The following is an 18,806-nucleotide window of genomic DNA, read 5'->3' on the forward strand; positions in this document are numbered from 1 at the left end:
GATGCTGCTTGTCCATATTCTTTGGGAGAATGAGAAAGAAGCACAGAAGAGTTAAACCTCTGTCACAGAATGTAAATTATACAAAGAGTGTGGGGCTTAGTGTCAGCCTCAGGAATATATCCTGTTGGAAAGTTGGCTTGGCTAAATGCAGATGCATAAATGTGATTCCAGGGCTAAATGACTGCCCTGAGTATGTGCTACCCCAAATGTTAGGTGTGCTTTGCTTCCTGTATCTCATGTTTGGGTACTCTACCATTAGCTTAACATTTTAAGTGTTTAGAAAATGTTACTACAGTAAGAGGGTTAAATTTAAAAACATATTTTAAAAAATAATTTCTTTGCACCGACCAATGGCCTTGGGCACAGCAGGTAGCCAGAATGGGGTGGTTTGATACATTTCACATAAATTGCAGAGCCAAGCCAAGAAAAAGGTCAGATTATTTAGCCAGGCCCTGCCTTGGCCAGAGTTCTCCTTCCTAGCTGATGTATTTGTGTTGGCACATGCATGAGAGGTGCAACTTCAGCTAAGTGCTGATGGTTGTTTCTGCATGGAACAGGATGGAAGTTACTTCCTATGCATGAGCCATCTCAGTGGCATTCAAGAGAGGGATCAGTCAACTGCTAGAAATGCAGCAGAGGGGAAGGCAGACAGGGTGCTTTTTGCCTCTACCAGATCCTGTAGTGCCTAGATCATAAAACTTGGATCTAAATTCTTTCTTTTTTTTTTTTTTCTGAGGGGTTCATTAAGCAAAAATAGTTATCATATTTCTAAAAAACAATCAGACATTCATAAAACTTAAAGCCATTCTCACACCTGATTCCAACCATGTCATTTGTATGCTGCGTTGCTGATATATCCACACGGAAATATTTATTGTATTCAGCAAATGCTTGAAAAAGAGTTTCCAAGGAAACAATTGCAGAGTTCATTGTGAAAGAATGTATTTTTTTAACAGTCATTCAGCTAACTAGTCCAATAAGCCAGCCATTTGTGAGCCATTCTGACAGTTAAGAATCAGCAGTAACAACCAGCAAGGCAAATACAGAGGTCTGCAATAACCCTCCAGCCCAGCAGGCATCCAGACTCTGCACTAGATTGAAAGAAAACCAAGAAAAGTATCCCACATAACAGTGAATACGTCTAATAGATTCTCAGCAACTAGGCTCAAGACAGATCACATTGCCATGTGGGTACTAGCTAAGCAATGCCAATATTCATTTTGGGTTTATGCATTTTTGGTACCAAATATCCAGATACATAACAGAGATGCCAGGCTTAGCAAGCATGTTTGGCTCTACCCATCCCTACCTCTGCAACAAAACTCTTCTGATTTCTGCTTCCTCCTGGACCACACTTGTGCACATTTTCTCTCCAGCAGTCCGTTGACACCAGAATGACTAAGAAATGGAATATTTATAATGAAGATATGGTCTTTGCAGTTTTAAGACTCCAGAAATCTGAGCCACAAAGGAATGCATTCAGACATTCAAACACAGGCCTTTAGTTGGAGTTAAAATAATTTGAATTCCAGTGTCTGCTTGACATATATGTTGTTATAAATTCATAAAACTCCTGTTCAGAAGCCCCTAAAAGGACTGTGAAAGAGATCCTTTTAAGCAAAATCTGTGGCACAGCACAGTCCTGCTTTGCTTTTTTTTTTTTTTTTAAAAATAAAAGGTTTAACACACCCTGTGGAAGCATTTTAACAGCATTTTTCTTTGGGGGAAAGGTGACATGTTTGGTGTAAATAAAAACTTTTAAAGTTTACAAGGATGAAGAAGGATGTTGTAAGTCTAGCAACCCTGTGGTGCATTTAAACAAAAGCTGCAGTCACTGCAGGGCCAGGCAGCAGCCCACAGTGTTTATTGCTGTTAGCACTTGAGGGTATTTGCTCTTGCCTGAGGAAGTGAATTGTAGATGTCACTTGGTGATTCAGGCAAAAATCAAAATAAGGAATGGATTTCTACAGGCTAAAAAAGGAAAGGTAGTGAACAGCAGACTCACAAAAAGCATAAGGTCAGAAGTCCCGCCAGTGTGTTTACAGTAAGTTGTAATTCAGTGTGGTCTAGAGGATACAAAAAAGGTGGTGAAAGAGTGAGTGTGAGAGATGATGCAGACAGTGTGACATAGCTTAATCCCCTGGTAAGTGTGTGTTTGAAGGATGGCAGAGGTGCCAGCTGCAGAGCTGTGCTGTTGTCCTGGCAGCCACTGACATTTCATACAAGGTTGACCTGCTCTGAAGCATGATTACCATTTGTCTTACAGTAATTGTGACTCACAGGTTCAGTCTGTGCCTAGATGGGACTGATAATGATATACAGGCTGTAGCCTATTACTAAGCCTTTGTAAAATAACTCATCACAGAAGTCTCCTTTATTTGGCAGTTGTTATTTGTGTCACAGTAGAGAGGCATCTTTATGCTGAAGGTGGTATGTATAGATTGTGTCCCCTTGGAGATCTCGGTGGGTAAATAGTGCTGGAGTTTTAAATCTGGGAGCAGGACACTTGAGCAGGTGTTGGCGTGTCATGAGTCAAATTGCACTGCGTTCACGCACGTTAAAAAGGATGTGGTGCCACTGTCCTTATTCCATGAAGTGATGATCCAAAGATGATGTGGGAGGTTTGCTAAACCCAGTGGGATAGGCCCAGGACAAGTTGCTCCAAGAAATGGATCCATGACGTGGAAGGGGCATTTTCAGCATCCTATCCCTCAAGGGGAAAGAAAATCAGTCATTGCACTGATCCAAACTGTATTGAATTTCTATTTTAAGTAATGTCAGATTTAAAAAATAATCATTGGTACCCTTTCTACCCTAAAATTGTTCATGTGACTAAATTTCAAAAAATCCAGCCCTCAAACATTGATTCTGGGAAAATAAAAACTGGAAAGGCCTGAAAGGTCACTAAGTACTTTTCCAGTGCCATTGATTTCATAAGAAAGGATCTCAGATGCTGGGGTGATGGGGGCACTGATATGTGCTGGAAGACACCTCTGTGTAGAAAAATGTGTTATTTGGCGTGGGTGACAACTGAGGTGACTTTGCAGCAAGGCAGGAGGGCTTTTTATATTACGTTAAAGGACACTGGTGCAGCTTAGCTGACTAGCTAAGATAATTCTCTAGCCAGCTTGTCCCACCTGTGCTTTTCAAAAAACCCTGTACGGGGGCATTGCTGGACAAGCATGTATATTTCCATGTCCTTTATCAGAATCCAAACATGGAGATTTGGTGCAAAATAAAATCTGTGTGCTCTCTTACCAGACTAAAGTTATGCCACAGAACTGACATCCGATTAATGATGGCATTTTCTGATCTAACTTTGTAAATCGTGCTTGTTTCTTCTGGAGGGAGAATTTCCTCAGATAAGGCAGGTCGTACAGTCTCTCCTCTTTGTCTCTCCTTCTTCAGTGTAAAGCCTCACAGAAAGCTATTCCTACTCTATAAACCATTCACAATTGACATGCACTAGAAGGAATGTTAACTAGTGCTTTGCTGGTTGTTCCTTCCTAGGGAGGTTTGCAGTATGTGAGATTTTTCTAAAAGCTTGCTATAAATGAAGAAAGAATTGTGGTTGGGTGGTTGGTTGGTTGGTTGGTTGATTGGCTGGGTTTTTTGTAGTTTGGCAATACTGCAGTTTACAGAGACAGGATTGGCTTTATTTATGTATATTTACTCACTTGGAAGAGTACATAGGCTGGCTTTGCTGAATGCTTTAATGCTTTCTCTGCTTCCATGTTTTCCCAGTGCTCTCCTTCTATGATCTGAGCTGATTTTGTGTCAAAGGACTGAGCTAAACAAGCGTTCAATGTTAAACCAGGTCTATCACCACAGAACATGAGTGGTGAATATACATACTATCAGTCCAGGTAATGTCTGCTTTTGACCTTAAAAAATGTTGCTGGAACTACACCATGGTTAGTTTGGGGTTTTTTTCCATGAAACAGGATTTATGTCTCAAGGGTGAAGCTGATCACAATAGGTCAGAGGGTGCTTTAAGCATATCCCAGCCCTAGCAGGAGGAGAACTGAACTGAAGCATTATCTTTGAGCAGAAGGGGAAAGGATCAGAGCTCTCATCTGCAGCCCAGATGATAAAAGAGATCTTGCCTGACATGTGGAGGAAAGGTGGGAATTTTTTTCTCTTTCCTGACTAGTGTGACTTTCCAGCATCACAAAGCAGTCTTCACTGCACTAACCCTATCTGTCCCAGGAGGCCTTGAGTCACACACAACCTTCGTGACTCATTGCGCTTCTTTCACTCAGGTAAGGCTTGGGATGGAAAAGTTCAGGTCTCGTTTTAAGCCCTGGGGAGTTGCCATCCTGCACTGTCTTCCATACAAAGTTAGCTCTAGTGTTGTGTGTATTCAGAGAGTTTGAACCAGTTTTCCCAGATTTACAAGTTGTTACTGCCTCTGAATGGGAGTATTTTTGCCTGGATGTAGCGACATTGCAGAGAGAAGTCTTCATGGCTTTTGTTCCATTTTTTGTTCTTTCTTTGCATTGGCCATGAGACAATGGAAACTCAGCCAAAGTCAAATGGATACTTGAATTTGTTGTCAGGTGAACATGGCCCAAATCTGTGATTTTGGTCCCATGGATCTCATAAAGAACACCCTCCAATATTTAACATCCAGGACATTTACTTGCATGCTTATCTGCCTGGGCCGCACCAATCTGCTCTCTCTTCTGAGCTGCCAAGTTGCTCACTAAGCAAAGGAATGTGTAAATGGGACAGGCTTAAGTACAATGAGTTGAATATTCACACTCTGCTTGCACTAGTGGTGCTCAGCCCAGGCATAAGAAATTCTTTTGTTTGGGGAGCCTGGTCTTCTTCAATATAACTCTAAGCAGAACCTATGCATTTACGTGAGCAGAAATGTGTGTTTTGTGCTTGCTCTCGGGGCTGGCTGAAAGGGGATGGCCCATACTCACATATAAGGCTCTGAACTTCCTTATCTGGCAGTAGTTTTCTACACGTGCCAAAACCAAGCATAAAAGGTCCAGGGTTTTCCCTACACCCACGTCCCGCTGCCAGAGGAGACACACAAGCTGCTGAGCAAAGGGAGTTGCTTTTCAATAACTCTGCTTGGTGCCAACAATACATGAAGCAAAATACATACAAGTCATAACAGCTGTAGGTGATCCAATCCACTGATCAGGAATAATAAGCACAGGACACATAGCTGGGGCAGAAACGAGAGTGATTTAATAAAGGAACGTGACACATTACTGGCAATGGCAGCCTGGGTTTGTTTCTGATGAAGATTAAGAGAATTGGCATAACAGGAAATTGTTTTCTGCTACGAAGGGAAATCAATTGTCTTTAAGCACATAGCGGCGTAATTAGCAAATCTTACTAATTGCTGCAAAACAGAAATACAAGTGTGCATTGCTGGACTTGCTAAGATAAGAAAGTGTTGTGAAAAAATCTGTGGAAGCTTTTAGAAGTGAATATTTTTCTTAAGTACGTCTCCATCCCTGGAGAGCCACGTGGCTGGATGAAATAGCATGGGTGCAATAAAAACATATAATTCCCAATTTTCCCATGTGAAAGAGCATTTAAAAACATCTGTTAGTCAGAGAGCTTCTCCTAGGACATGCACAGAAGAGCAGAGGGGATGCACTGACTGCATCTGGCAAATCCACTCAAAGTCCACCAAGCCACGTGAGGCAGATGACTGATGGCAGGATGTCGTCTGACCCATGGAGTGCTTCCAGCCCAGCATTACTGGAGGCCACGTATGTTGGTTAAAAAGGTCACGGTGCTGTTTGTGTTAATGCACTGATAAAGAGACAGGGAAACAGAGCTGGAAAATTCTCCAGGCAAGCTCTTGTTCTGATAAAAGGCTCTTTTCAGTAAAAAATGGAGAAAACAAACTATTCCACATTCTTTTGAGAAAGGGTAGGAAAACCAACAGAGCTGTCTGCACTAGCCTGGTGCAACTCTGCAGCCAGTGAAAGCAAGTGTTTTGCCCATGGAGTGACAGCAAGGGGAGATCAGTGACTCCAACACTGCTGCTGGCACCTGGAGAAACTGAAGAGAGGAAGGTAAATGTTCTTGTCTGTCCTGGAGCAGCAGCTGAGCACCTGGCACCCAGCTCTGGTCTTCCTCATGGAGACTGAGCTGCTGCAGCTTGGGGATCTGCAGCTTCTCTCTCTGCTGCTTCCTGGGTTCTTATTTGGGATTTCAGTGATTCTCTATGGCTCCTCTAACCTTCTCAACATGTGGCCTGCCAGGTAACCTTCCCTGCCTCAGTTTACCTACCTGTGGGCAGGGCCCACAGCATTCCCACTGAACTGATGCTGCAGGTGCAGCTATTCAAGAAGGAGCATGATCTTGAAACCCTTTCTGTGAAGCATCTGTACCTCTCCTGAAAGGTAGTGTGGAAAGCTGTCCCCATACTGCCCTGGCCTTTCTCTGCCACTAGCGTTAATTAAATTAGTGTTAATTAATATTCTTAGCATAATTCCCTGCAGAGATAATTCCCTGTGGTAGACACTTGTACCACAGCAGGAGCAAAATACCCAAGTCCAGATCCCTGAGCCCAAGGGCAGGGGATGCACCAAATCAGGCTGCATGGTAGGTACCTTGGCTGCCTCCCCTGCAGCTTGTGGGTTCAGTGTGTAGGCAGCAGGCAAGGCAGGCAGCAGGCAAGGCAGGCAGCAGGCAAGGCAGGCTGCAGGCAGGGCTGGCAGAGCAGGCAGCAGGCAGGGCAGGCCTCCTGGAGGAATGCACGGGCCCCTGTGCCAGCCGTGAGGAGGAACATCTCCCAGCCCTGCCCTGCCGCCTTCCTGAAAACCTTTTGGAAGGCAGAGGCTGAGGTTTGGGCTCCCCCCCTCCACAGTGTCCCATCCAGCAGCCTGGCTCCTGACTTGACCCCAGCCTTCCCACCCACGGCAGCCCCTGAGCTCACCTCTGCAGTCACCTTTCTCCATCCCTCCCTCCTCCTCCCTCGTTTGACCTACAGCCCTGCACATCATCCTCCTAGTATAAAGCACCTGGCTGGTGCAGATGTCATATTTAATGAAAACCTCTAGTAGAAAGCTGGAAGGAAAGTCCATCATTTCCCACTGCTATTCAGTCAAGAGTTCAGAGATGCTGTGGCACTGCCTTGCAAGAAGCTGAAAAACATGTTTGCTCCTGCAAGAACCAAGCCAGGCTCTATCCTGGAAATACTTCTGCCTTATAAGTTGCCCACTGTGTTTATAGTCTAGCACTGAAGCCTTTATTACTTTCTTGCTAAAACACACCAGGGCACGTATCTCAGGCACTGCAGAGTGGTGTGCATAGTCCTGCAGGAAACAACCTGCCAGGGATAGCTACAGCTCTGGGGAGACACAGGTACCAGGGATAAGCCCTGGACATGTCCACAGACAAGCTTGTGTGCTGCCAGCTACTGGCTCCTTGCACTAGTTTGGTTGCAAATAGGCAGTGTGAGTATGTAGCAGCGTCTTTTGGAGAGACATCTGGCTATAAATTGGCAGACTCCTCCTAATCATGTTTTTCCATAAACTATACAGCCGGGGGCTGTTGTCATGCTTTAAAATATGAGGGCGTTTTCTCCCAAATAGAAAAATTATTGGGGGGGGAATGATGGTGGAGGATTTCTTCATATTTTCTCCATCTCTCTGTAATGTGAGCCCAGAGACCAACGTGGCAGCAAGAAATAAGGACAGATGATCCCCTTCCTGCTCTCATTTGCAACTTTGCTGTTTACCCAGGCAGAGCTTTGTCCCAGCCTGCCAGCCCTGGAGGGCTGTGCTGCCCCATCACAAGGCTGCAGTGATGTGCCCAGTACCCACACTGAGGTGGAGCCGAAATCTGGGTAAACCACTCGGGGCTGCTTCTCCCCAGATCCCTGCCTCCCTCCACCCCACAGGCAGCTGAAATTGCCACGTGGAGCAGGGCTGAGTTACAAGCCGACAGCATTATTTTGCATGAGTAAATGCAGTGTGTAAGCCTTGCCCACAGGAACAAAAACAGTAAATGAGCAATGTTGTTTTGGTTTTTTTTTTTCAAGGGGTAGGGTTTAGAATAAATTAATTCAAATTGGCACATAGATTTTCAGTCCTGTGCTACAACGGCAATCGTGGACCCCTTAATTTCTTAATAGGCATGGGCTGTAAAAGTCACAGGAACTATAAACATGTGGGACCATATCTAATCGCAGCAGAAGGGTCTGCAAGTCAGTGTAGTATTACATCTCCAGCCTAGTAGAAAGCTCAAGTTAATCATCCGCTCACTTGGGAATACCCATAGCCCTAATCTCACAGAAAGAATAAATCCAAGCATGAAAATTCAAAGGTATTTTACTGCCTAACATTCACTGAAAGCGTTGCAAATTCAACTCCAAAATGCCTTTGAATCGCTTGGCTGTGATTCCCCCTCAACGGCGCTTGCCATCAAAGTGTCTGCTTATGCATGCGGAGCCTGGAAGGAGGCCAAGCCCAGTGCGAGGGGTTCCCTATCCAAAGGGCTTCAGCAGCCTTTTCCACGTCGTCTGCATAAGCATTGTTCTGCAGACAGCTGATTTGATCCTTTGGCATAGGAAGGAAATGTACTTTACATAGCTGGTGAAGGTCAGCAGCATCCAGAGCGGCCATTTGGCAAGAAGACTGCTTCCCCCCACTCCTTCCCGCCCCAAAGTGGTGAGCTCCTGCAGGTCAGACTGTAAAAGGACTTACAGATGTTAGATAAAAAGTAACAGCAGAAAATGTATGCATGACCCTTAAAAAAGAAAGTCAGAAAAAAAAAAGACATGATCTGAGAGAAGTTAGATTCTTCCTGTGTGTCGAAAGCTGAAAATAGAAAAGTACTTCTTTTCCACCAAAAGGTTTATTTCTTAGAGGGATGGAAGAGCCTCATCTCAGTGTGTTTGAAGAAAAAAACTCCAACAGACACAAGTCTGAGTCTCTGATATGCTGGATGGGAGCATGGCTTCCCCTGATTAACTCTACATCCTTTAGGGAGAAGGAGGCAAGAAGGTGCACAATGTGTAATTTCCTTTCCAATTGCTCTTTGTCCATGTCGCATATTCCTCCAGCAAGTGCAGCAGTGCTGGGGCTCACGCTCCCATCCTTATCTACCTGCTGCTGTTTCCTTTCTGTCATTTGTCATACAAATATGGACTCCAGCAAACCACGGTTCAGTACCAACTTTGTTGTTACTTATTTTTTTTAGCATTGGATATTGCCCATTTTAGGTAAAAGTGGTCATACTGAAAATTAAGCATCTCAGCTAAGCCAGTCTCCAAAAGCATCCTGAAGCCAGTGATGAGGAGGAGGCAGTGATGAGGAGGAGGCAGTGATGAGGAAAACCACTTGCTGTGGTTCTCCTTGTCAGCCCTGGATTTTGCCAAACCCAGACTTCCACGAGCCTTTAACAAGGATGCTGTTTAGACACTGAAACTGTTTTGGCTTTCACTGCCCCGGCTGAGCTTTACCTCAAACTTGACAGTTTTGGTCAAGTCCCACAAAAGAGGTAGTCACTCTCACTTTTGGTAACTGGTGGCCTGAGCCTACACTTGCCTGGCATGAAGCAGCTGATGGGGGCCACTGTGGCCTCTCCCAGTCACAAAAAAGGGGGGCAAACCCTTTCCAGTCCAGCCAAAAGGGCTTTGGCTCAGGCAGGAGTTTGCTGTGCTTTGCACAATTGACATCCAGATGGAGGCTAACCCTCCTCCTGAACCGCCAGGACTTGTGCAAAGTGAGGTTTAGCCTCCAGGCACCCCAAAGTGAAACTGGGCTTGTGGGGATCAGCCTGAGGGAGCTGTGATACCACTCCTTCTCTCATCCCCACAGCAGAGGAAGGCTTGGAAATGTTTGATAGATGAGCTAGCTTGATAGCTGGGATATTTTCCTGATATTGTGAAAAGCTTCAGCATTATCAATCTCTTTAAAAAGTGGCAGGCCATGGTTAGTAGCAATGTGTGCTTCTCCAGGTCCTGAGGACTGGGGGAGCTCTGCTCCTGTGCTCCGCCCTGTGTTGGGATTACCATCTGCCTGTCTTCCTTGGAAACCACCAACCCCCTTATCTAAAGCTGTGCTATGGCTTGGCTAACTTTTGTGAGTCCAAAGTTCAGTAGTTTATGAGCTCAAGCTCCAGCCTAAGGCTGTTGCTGCAGGACTCAAGCCTCTGGCCTCTCCGTCCTGCTCAGAGCCTCTTTGGAGATGCCACAGCAGTTCTGAGGTTGCCTTCAAAGAAGACTGGCACCTTTTCCAGGGGCTCACAGTGCTGTGATTTTTAAGCACATTGGGCCAAATCTCACAGGAAGAGGCAGGCTATTTCAGGTCTGGCCGCAGTTGCTCAGGAGTGCTGTTGTAAGGGAATGGGTCAAAGAGGGCAGGGTTGGTTTTTTTTATTTCTGACATGTTTTGGTCACAGCCCAATTCACCATTATTAAAGGCAGTGAATTTCCACATTCCTTAACATTTGGCCCTACCTCCTGGAGCCTGGGGGAGAAATACAAAAACAAGTCTTGGGAATGCAGGACACGTGCCTGGGCCCGTAGGATCACCTGCACCAGCCAGTTTACTTAGAGCTCCCTACAAACCAGCCTTTCTCACAAGCCCAGCAGAGCTCCTGCTGCAGCCCCCCCAACCCCTGGGCACCCCCAGTGTTTTGCCATGGCAATTTTGCAACTGGTGCAGGCTGACACGGGAGGGAGGCTGGGATGTAAAGTGTAGATTCACATGGGTAAGTCTTTCATCATGGGCATGAGGTGTCCCGAGCACATCGGGGCACTGGGAATGCGATTTTACACACAATTCCTGTACCTTTCAAGCATTTGGGAGCAACATGATTTGTCAAATCCCTATGTATTACACATATATCACTAAATCCCAGAGCAACTATGATTTTATGATGTCATGATCCATCTGCTTCTCTCTTGATCTAAACGCCTCTGGAGTTGGTCTGGCTGCAGTTACGTGTCTATGATGCTAGATAATGGGATGGGGGGTTCCCAAAGGTGTTGGGGAGGCTGGGATACTGGTGTTATCTTGGGCATCCAGGGGTATCCTTTATTCTTCAGGCTAGGGGTCGTCCTCCTGCAGTGATCCAGGGTCCTTTAATCATGCTCACTTAGGCATGACTTTCCAGCATAGAATGTCTATCTACACTAAGAAAATTCTTACCATTTTCTACTATACAGACTAATTGCTCCAATAATTACAGAATGAGATTTTCCTTGCAGTTTTTCACGGAGGGGTGGGGCTAGTTTTTTTTCCCGACGGGCGTCTGTGACTTTTCGCAAGGCTTCTTCAGGAGGATTTTCCGGGCTAAAGGGTGAAAAAGAGGAGTATTATCCAGAGGGCAGACGAGGCAAAAAACCGTCCTTGCATCGCGCGGGTGACTTTAACCACCGTGCGCACCCCATCCCAGCCTCCTTCCCGGCCCTGCTGCCTGACCCGATCCCTTCCCAAGCGGGACGCGCTCAGACCCTCACGCGGCGTTTTGGGGCAGACCGCGCGCACGGAGCGGGGACGAGCAGCGCGCGCCCGCCCGGTGGGCGCGTCTTGGGGGCGTGGCCTGGGCGTGGCGGGGGCGTGGTTTGTGTGAGCGCGCCCGGCGGTGCCGCCCAGAGGCACGCCCCCGGCGGGGACGGGCGCGGCGGGAGCGCGGCGGGACGGAGCGGGTGCCGCTGCCGGCGTTGCCTTGATCCCGGCGGGAAAGAGGAGGAGGAAGAAGAAGAAGCAGGCGGGGGTCTTCCCGCTAAGCCGGGCAGGATGGACAAGTACGACGATCTGGGTCTGGAAGCCAGCAAGTTCATCGAGGACCTCAACATGTACGAGGCCTCCAAGGACGGTCTCTTTCGGGTGGACAAAGCTGCCGGCAACAACCCCGAGTTCGAGGAGACCAGGCGGGTGTTCGCCACCAAGATGGCCAAGATCCACCTCCAGCAGCAGCAGCAGCAGCAGGAGGAGATGCTGCTGGCCGCGATGAATGGAGGGGCTGCCGCCTTCCACCCCCCCCGTCCCAGCCCGCCGGTGGCACGGGGTTCCAAGCCGCCCCCCGCCGCCGAGGGGCCGCGGGCTCGGCCCTGCGATGGAGGGGAGCGGGGCTTCGGAGAGAGCGGGACACGTGCCGAGGCCCCGGGCAGCCAGGCCGGGCGCCGGGGCTGGGAAGCGGAGCCCGACAGGATCCCTAAAGCGGGGAGCTCGCAGCCCGGCGCGGGGCGCGGGGAGCAGCAGGCTGCGAGCTCCGGCGACCCCCAGCCCTGCCGCGGCGGGCAGGAGAACGGCGGCGAGGGCAGGAGAGGTGGCGGGGGCCGTGACCCGGTGCCAGCCGGACAGAGATCCTCCTTCTCCAACGCCCGGACACCTCCGGCACCCTCGGCGGGGCCAGAGGAGCCACAGCAGAGATCCTCATCCCTCTCGGCACCCTCAGCGCAGCCCACCCGGGGGTTTTCGGGCTCCGCTGAGCCCTGCGCTCCCAAAGCCGGAGGAGACGGCAGCCAGCTGTGGTACCAGGGCGTCTCGCTGTCCTTCCCGCCAGGCTCCGCACCCGCTGCTCCCAGCGTGGAATACCAGCACGCCGCTGCCTACCCCAGCCCAGGCGGTCACTTCGTGGCCCACGGTCAGAACCACCGGCCGGCCGGCAGCGCTGGGAGCCCCGAGCCAGGGAGCATCCACGCGCGAGGCCTGGCGGCTCCCGGTGCGCCGCAGACGCTTTTCCCGGAGGGCGGGAGCGGGCCGCGGGCAGACTCGGGGCACCTGGATGGCTCCAGCACGGCAAAGGTGAAGCTGCCCTGCCAGACCCTCCTTCCGCAGCCCGAGCAAGGGCCATCGGCGGCCGAGCTGAAGCTGGAGGCACTGACCCAGCGGCTGGAGCAGGAGATGGATGCTCGGCCGAAGGCAGATTACTTTGGTAAGGAGGGAATCCGCACCAGGAGGGCTCATTGCAAAGGGTCACGGCAGGGCTCAGACCTGCACGATTGCATTTGCCTGTACATCTGCTTGGTAGCGCTCTGTCAGTTGCCCAGAGCAGGGTTGTTGTATTTAACTTTTATTTATCACAGGGATTGGAAGCTCTTCCTCCTGCGACACCTTTTCCTTTAATCCTCCTACCTCTCTGATTTTAAAGCAGAGGTAGTTAGCAGCTTTGGGGAGGGCAGTGCTGAGAAGAGCAGCGTATTTTGAAGTGCCTTTCGTTGCCAGCAGGGAGGCACTTAACTTTTCTTGACAGTACTCCTGGTTCTCTGTGTCTTACAAGGATGCATCCCGACCACGTGTGGGCGGGAAGGCAGCCATCCAGCCTGCGGAGGAGTCGTGCCTGCATAGGCTGCAGCCATGAGAAGAGCACGGAGCTCGGGGAAGAGAGAAGTAGCTTGGGGATGGGGAGGGTGGTGGCTTTCCAAAGTTGCCAGGATGTCCTTCTGCCCCCAGGTGCTGGTTTCTATCAGTGAAAGGATTGGTGCATCCTGAAGATGGCAGAAGAACAGGCAATGGGCACATTCTTATCTAAATCTTGGGTCTGTGAGGAGTCCAGACCACCACCAGAGGCTGTCGCTGGCACTTGGAAGTGAAAAGGAACCACTTAAATGTGCGGATCTCCTGATGAGAATATTAAATGTCCTTCTGGATTAAATTGATTTGCTATCCCAGGATGGCGGGAGGTCAGGGGCAAACAGAGCGTTTCCTTTCCCTGCTGTGGAATTTCACAATTTAACAGCAGATAAGATAGCTTTTGGGAGAGGGAAACCCAGAATTGCTGGGAAAGCTGGAAACTCCACGATGTACTTAAGAAACAACAGGAGCAGGCCAAGTGTATGGATTTTCCTTGTGATATTAGACCTGCAGTCACAGAAGTAGAGCAGGGACAGATCAAACCCTTCAGCCTTGTGCTGAGGAAAGGTTTGCATCTCAACCTGCACAGGTGCTGTTGCACAGGGTCCTGTCCAGTGGGGTCGGGGGGTGGCTCGGTGGTGGTCCGAGCCACACAAGAGCTTCACACCGAGCTTTGGGGATGTAGCTGGAGGGACCACCGAGCACTCAGCTGCAGATTGCATAACAAAATGTGTTTCTTGGCAGCAGGCGGGGGCACTTGCCCACAGAGGGCTGTGCTGGGGTTGTTTATCTTGGTATCCGAGACTGGATTCAGCCCTGTGGCAGTGCAGGGGCATTTTTTATCCTGCCGCAGAAGACTGATGTGTTGAGTTGCTCTACTCACAGTGTTTTTGCCTGGAAACAAGTTTTGGCACTTTCCATCCTGTGCAGGAAGCGCGTGGTTTGAATGAGCTCAAGGAGCCTTGTGGTGGGGCAGGGGGGGAGCTGAATGCCGTGGCAAGGAGCTGATAATGGAGGTGGGGTTGGGACAACAGTCTCGTGGGAGGTGGTGCTCAAAAATGGGAATGTTTTCCTGGAGGTGACTTTCAGCTCCCCTGGAGAGGTCAGGGGTCTCTCCAGCAGGCCCTGCTGCATCTTCTCCTTACAGTGCGTGTAAACCGTCTGGGTTGTGCATCATCCAAGATGTGCTTGTGGATGGGCTGAGGAAGCTGAAGAACCCACTTGGTGGTTAGATTACTTATACATTTTTGTCACAACATAAGGATTCGAGGCAGGAGGAGGTTTCTGTCCTCCGGGAGGTCTGTAGTGAAGCAGGAGCATTTCTGGGAGCACGGAGAGTCCATCTGGTCAGTGGCTGAGTTAGCAGTGAGCTCCAGGAGGGAGGAGACATGGAGGCTGCCTGATCCTCGGTGAGGCATTTTGACATTCTCCTGGCAGGAGATTTTGCACCAGGGTGTAATGTCTGAGAAATTTGGGAAGGAGAGGAAGAGGAAAAAAAGAAGTTGTGAGGTTGTGGCAGAAGAAAAAGTAAGGTTTTGTGGAGCCTCAGCTCCGTGGGGGAAGGTTCATCAGCTCTGCCCTGCTGAGGACCAAAGAACAGGAAGGAGCAAGTATCGAGGTATTTTAATTCTGAGCCTCCTCCCTCTCCCCCTCTCTTTCTCACTTTTATTTTCAGTTTTTTGCACAGTTACCTTACTGCCTGTGAAGGAATAAAGGGCATAGCTAGTCTTCTCAATCTATTTTTTGCTATGCCCTACTCTCAAGCTACCAAACTTTAGGATGTAAAATAAACACTTTTATGCAATAGTGATAAAAAGGATCAATAGTTTGTGTTGTTACAGCCTTTTCCCCCAGTGAAGGGAAGTCTATTGCAGCAGCTTTGAAGTTCATCAGACTCAGGAAATGAAACCAGGACTAAAGTACAAATGACCAAAGTATTTTATAAAAAATGTTTTCAGTTCTCCTAATTTGCGTGCTGCCTTTGTAACAAGGGGATTTTTTTGAAGATGGGTCTGTCTGTCGAGTTCAGTCTGTCCTTCAGTCTGTCTCAGTCAGGACCAGTTGTTTATAATGAACAATTAATTCTGATCACAGTTAAGGAGATGCTTTCTCCTTCATTACATGAAAATGTGTGCTTGTAAATGAAAGCCTAAGAAAGGATAAGCCAGGGACTAGGCAAAATACAGGTAGGATGCTGTGCTGAGAAGTAGCAGTCCGGTTATCTGTCAGCACCAGCTTGCTGTGCAAAATGCTTTTGTCTGCTCAGAGTAGGTGAAATAGTGAGAGGAAAGAAGCAAAGAAAGCCAAGAATTCTCTCTGTGGTTTTTTTCCTTTTTTTTTTTAATAGTGACCTATGTGTGAGTTGCATGGGCTGCACATGTCTCTGGAGGAATTTTGATTCTCCAGGAGGGCTTTTGAAGTGCTGACTTGATTTATGTGGGCTGTCAAGGAGGACATAGGGGGTCTCAGGTATCACCCAGGTCTTTTGCTTGGGGAAGGAAAAGCTGAAGTTGCTCTCCATGCAGGAGAAAAGGGGCCCCGTGACCCTGGGAGGTGTTGCTGGAAGCCAGCTTAGGATGTATTTAGGTTTTTGGTGTATTATTTCCAGGGAACATTCAGGAGTGAGGTGCCCAAATCCCACTGATTTTCCGTGGTGTTCCTTTGAGTGCATCAGCCTTCATCTCCCCTTGGCAAAACAGAAGACTGAATAGGAGTGATCAGTGAAGTTGCAAATCCTTTGTTTAGAGTTGCAAATCCAGATGTTTAGAGTGAGGTGAACTGATGAGTTTTCAGGTGAGAGCCAGACAGATGCTTAATCAAACTGAGCATCTGCCTGCACTGCCTGGAAGTGACTTGGTGGAGGAGGGGCTTGCTGAGGTGTGCTGGGGTCTGCAGGAGGTTTATCTACTTGTTTTAGCACGCAGTGCCTCAGTCTGCAGGCACAGATGGGTGCTTTTAGAGGTGTAACGTGTAGCATCACGTTTTTGCCAGTGCTTTTTTCATACTGTTAGATGGAAATCTCCACCTGATGAAGATTATCTACACCCTTACCAAGAGGTTTTATAAAACAGTTTTTATGAATTGCTTTCATGTAAGTGTTTGTTAGGTGTTGTAATCTGGCTTCCTTGTTATTTACAGCAGAGCTGATAAGCTGTGGGTGTTTTAGGAGGGCCCCAGGCATCTTGTTTTGCAGTGAAAATCTGGGATGCTTCCCAGCAGTGAGGCAGAGAATATCTCTTAGCAAATTCTGCAGATTTCTTTTTCCCCTTGGCAGAAGCAGAGCAGTAGCTGAATTGCTGAGCCCTGTGGAGACCTGGAACCCCAGCACCTTTGAATGGGTGTGAGCAGCTCAAAGGCCAGCAGTGCTCTTTGGAATTGTAGTACACAGTGAAGTTAGTATTTCATCACTGCTGGAACCACAATTCATTTAAATTTGGAGCTGTACACACCTGGGGACTTTACTTAACCCTGCTGATGGTGGGGCACCAGGACACTTCATGTGTAGCAAAGGTAATCTCAGGGCTGACAAGTGGAGAATTTCTGATTAAAATGAAAGCTCTTCTGAATCCGTTTTGTCTGTGGGTGATGATAACGATGCCATTTCCACTGGGAATGAGGAGAGGCATCCTTTACTGCCTGCTCCTGGTGAGTACCAAAACTGAAAGTAGACGCTGCCGGCAGAGGAGACGAGGGGGAGGCAGGGAGAGACAGCTCCTGGTGGAACAAGGAAAGCTAGAAGGATCATGGCACTTGGGCCAGTGGGTGTGTGCAGATTGCAAAGCTTATCTCACTGCAAGGAACCAGGCAAATAAGTATTGGCCTGGAATATAGCTCTTCAAGATTACAGCAGTGTGTGCTTCTCCTCCCTTCCTCTTGGGAGCTCAGCTGGGTCTGCAAGCTAGGGAAAAATATACCAAAAGGAAAGAAAAGGGAAGTAGTTGAGGCAGAGGAGCAATCAGTCTTTCAGCCAGGATACAGTAGCAGTGGGAACTGAAAGGAACAAGGAGCCTCATTCATGTGGCACTGGAGTTATCATAATCTCTGACGTCACTATAAGGTACTTAAAATGTCACTGACGTGAGTTTGATGGCATTTTTGTCCTTCACTCTCGATGTGTACGTGAAGATCTGCAGCAAGGTCGGGGGTCAAGAGCATGACATGAAAAAGGGTACAGAAAATTTGTGTTTACCAGCTCTGTGGTTCTTCGGGCAGGGAGTACCTGTCTGTCTTTCTACAGACAACCCAGTCACCCAGTGATGAATGGAACCAATCTGCCAGGTTTTCCAGGCACTCAGTCTCACCCGGGCCTCCAGATCTCTTTGAAATCACCTCTCCAGCAAGATTGCACAGTAGTGGATAAGCGGCATAGCAAGCCATGCAATATGTGTAATTTAGAGTTTGATGTAGGAATTACTTGGTTAAGATGAGCTGTGGGAAGGTGGGTTCAAGTTCCAGAGAAATTCTGAAGTAAAGCCGGGAGAACTGGCATTGCATTGTGTATGGCAGGGTGAAGGCTTTTTTCAACAGTCTTTGAAAGATGCGTGTGCAAGTGGAGGGCTTGGCTCTCCTGGGACAAATAGGTGGGTTGGAAATGCAGCAGCTGTACCTGCACAGGGTCCTTCCTGTCAGAGTGTCAGAGCAGAATTCTAACAGGGAAGACCCTTGAAGGTACAACTTCTGCCAAGAGGCATCAGGGTCTGCTTCTGGATTAGCTATACGCATGTGGGGACAGATGGGTGCAAATTAGCTATACGCATGTGTGGACAGAGGTGCAAAGACTCCAGGGGTGTTCTTTCAAAGGCAGCTGGGGGTTCTTCACCATGAATCCAGCCTCCCTAAGGAGGGGGCAAAAACCAGTTATATCTGATGGATAAGGCTCAAACTGATTGTGTAAATGTGGCTTGCACAAAGTATGTGGAAGGGATAGGACAGACTTGCTGTTTCTGGATTAGCCACATATGCAGACCCGCACCACCAGAATCATCCTGCCACTGCATTCCTCTTAATCTGGGGCCAGATTGGCATGGCAAGGAAATCTCACCACTGAAGCAGCACACTGTCACATTTGGCCCTTCAAAATTAAGTGACAATCTTAGCAAACCCATTTAGGAACATGTGTAGGAAAGCTTGGCTGTGCGGTGTGTTCCTGAGAAGGGAGGTGCTGCTGAAAAGAGGGGTGCTGCTAGAGCTGTGGTCTTGCTCTGTAGATCGATGTTGTCTGACATGTGGAAATAAATCATACCAGCCAGTTCCAGAAAATGCTGCTGTTCAGCATGGCTCGTGTTGAATTTTTAGCGAGTGAAATACAGTAAGTAACAAAACTCCTTCTGGGAAGTGTGAAATAGCAACACTTGAAGGGAAAAATGTCTCCAGGGGCTTTGAGTCTGGAGGTAAGTGGAAATGCACTTGTTGAATTTTGAGTGTGGGACTGACATTTCAGACTGAGCACCGGGCTTGCTTTCATTTCTGACAGCCCTCGAGGTCTGCGTCCAACCTGTTGGATCACGTGAACCAAGGCTG

At 48.3% G+C, this 18,806-nt stretch overlaps 1 protein-coding gene across 2 annotated transcripts in view; it reads left to right on the forward strand.

Moving 5' to 3' along the window:
• Positions 1-11,594: 11,594 nt before the first annotated feature.
• LIMD1 (LIM domain containing 1) overlaps positions 11,595-18,806 on the forward strand; it is a 33,695-nt gene continuing 26,483 nt past the window's right edge. For both annotated transcript variants that reach the window (XR_014849843.1, XM_085051366.1), the window contains exon 1: positions 11,595-12,867. Coding sequence is in view for 1 of the 2 variants with exons in the window: in XM_085051366.1 (XP_084907492.1) it covers positions 11,727-12,867 (1,141 nt within the window). In the remaining variant the exon portion in view is untranslated. The remainder of the gene's footprint in view (positions 12,868-18,806) is intronic.

The sequence above is a fragment of the Lichenostomus cassidix genome, chromosome 2 (genome assembly GCF_008360975.1).
Source record: "Lichenostomus cassidix isolate B80296 chromosome 2, HeHo_3.0, whole genome shotgun sequence".
Lineage (NCBI taxonomy): Eukaryota > Metazoa > Chordata > Aves > Passeriformes > Meliphagidae > Lichenostomus > Lichenostomus cassidix.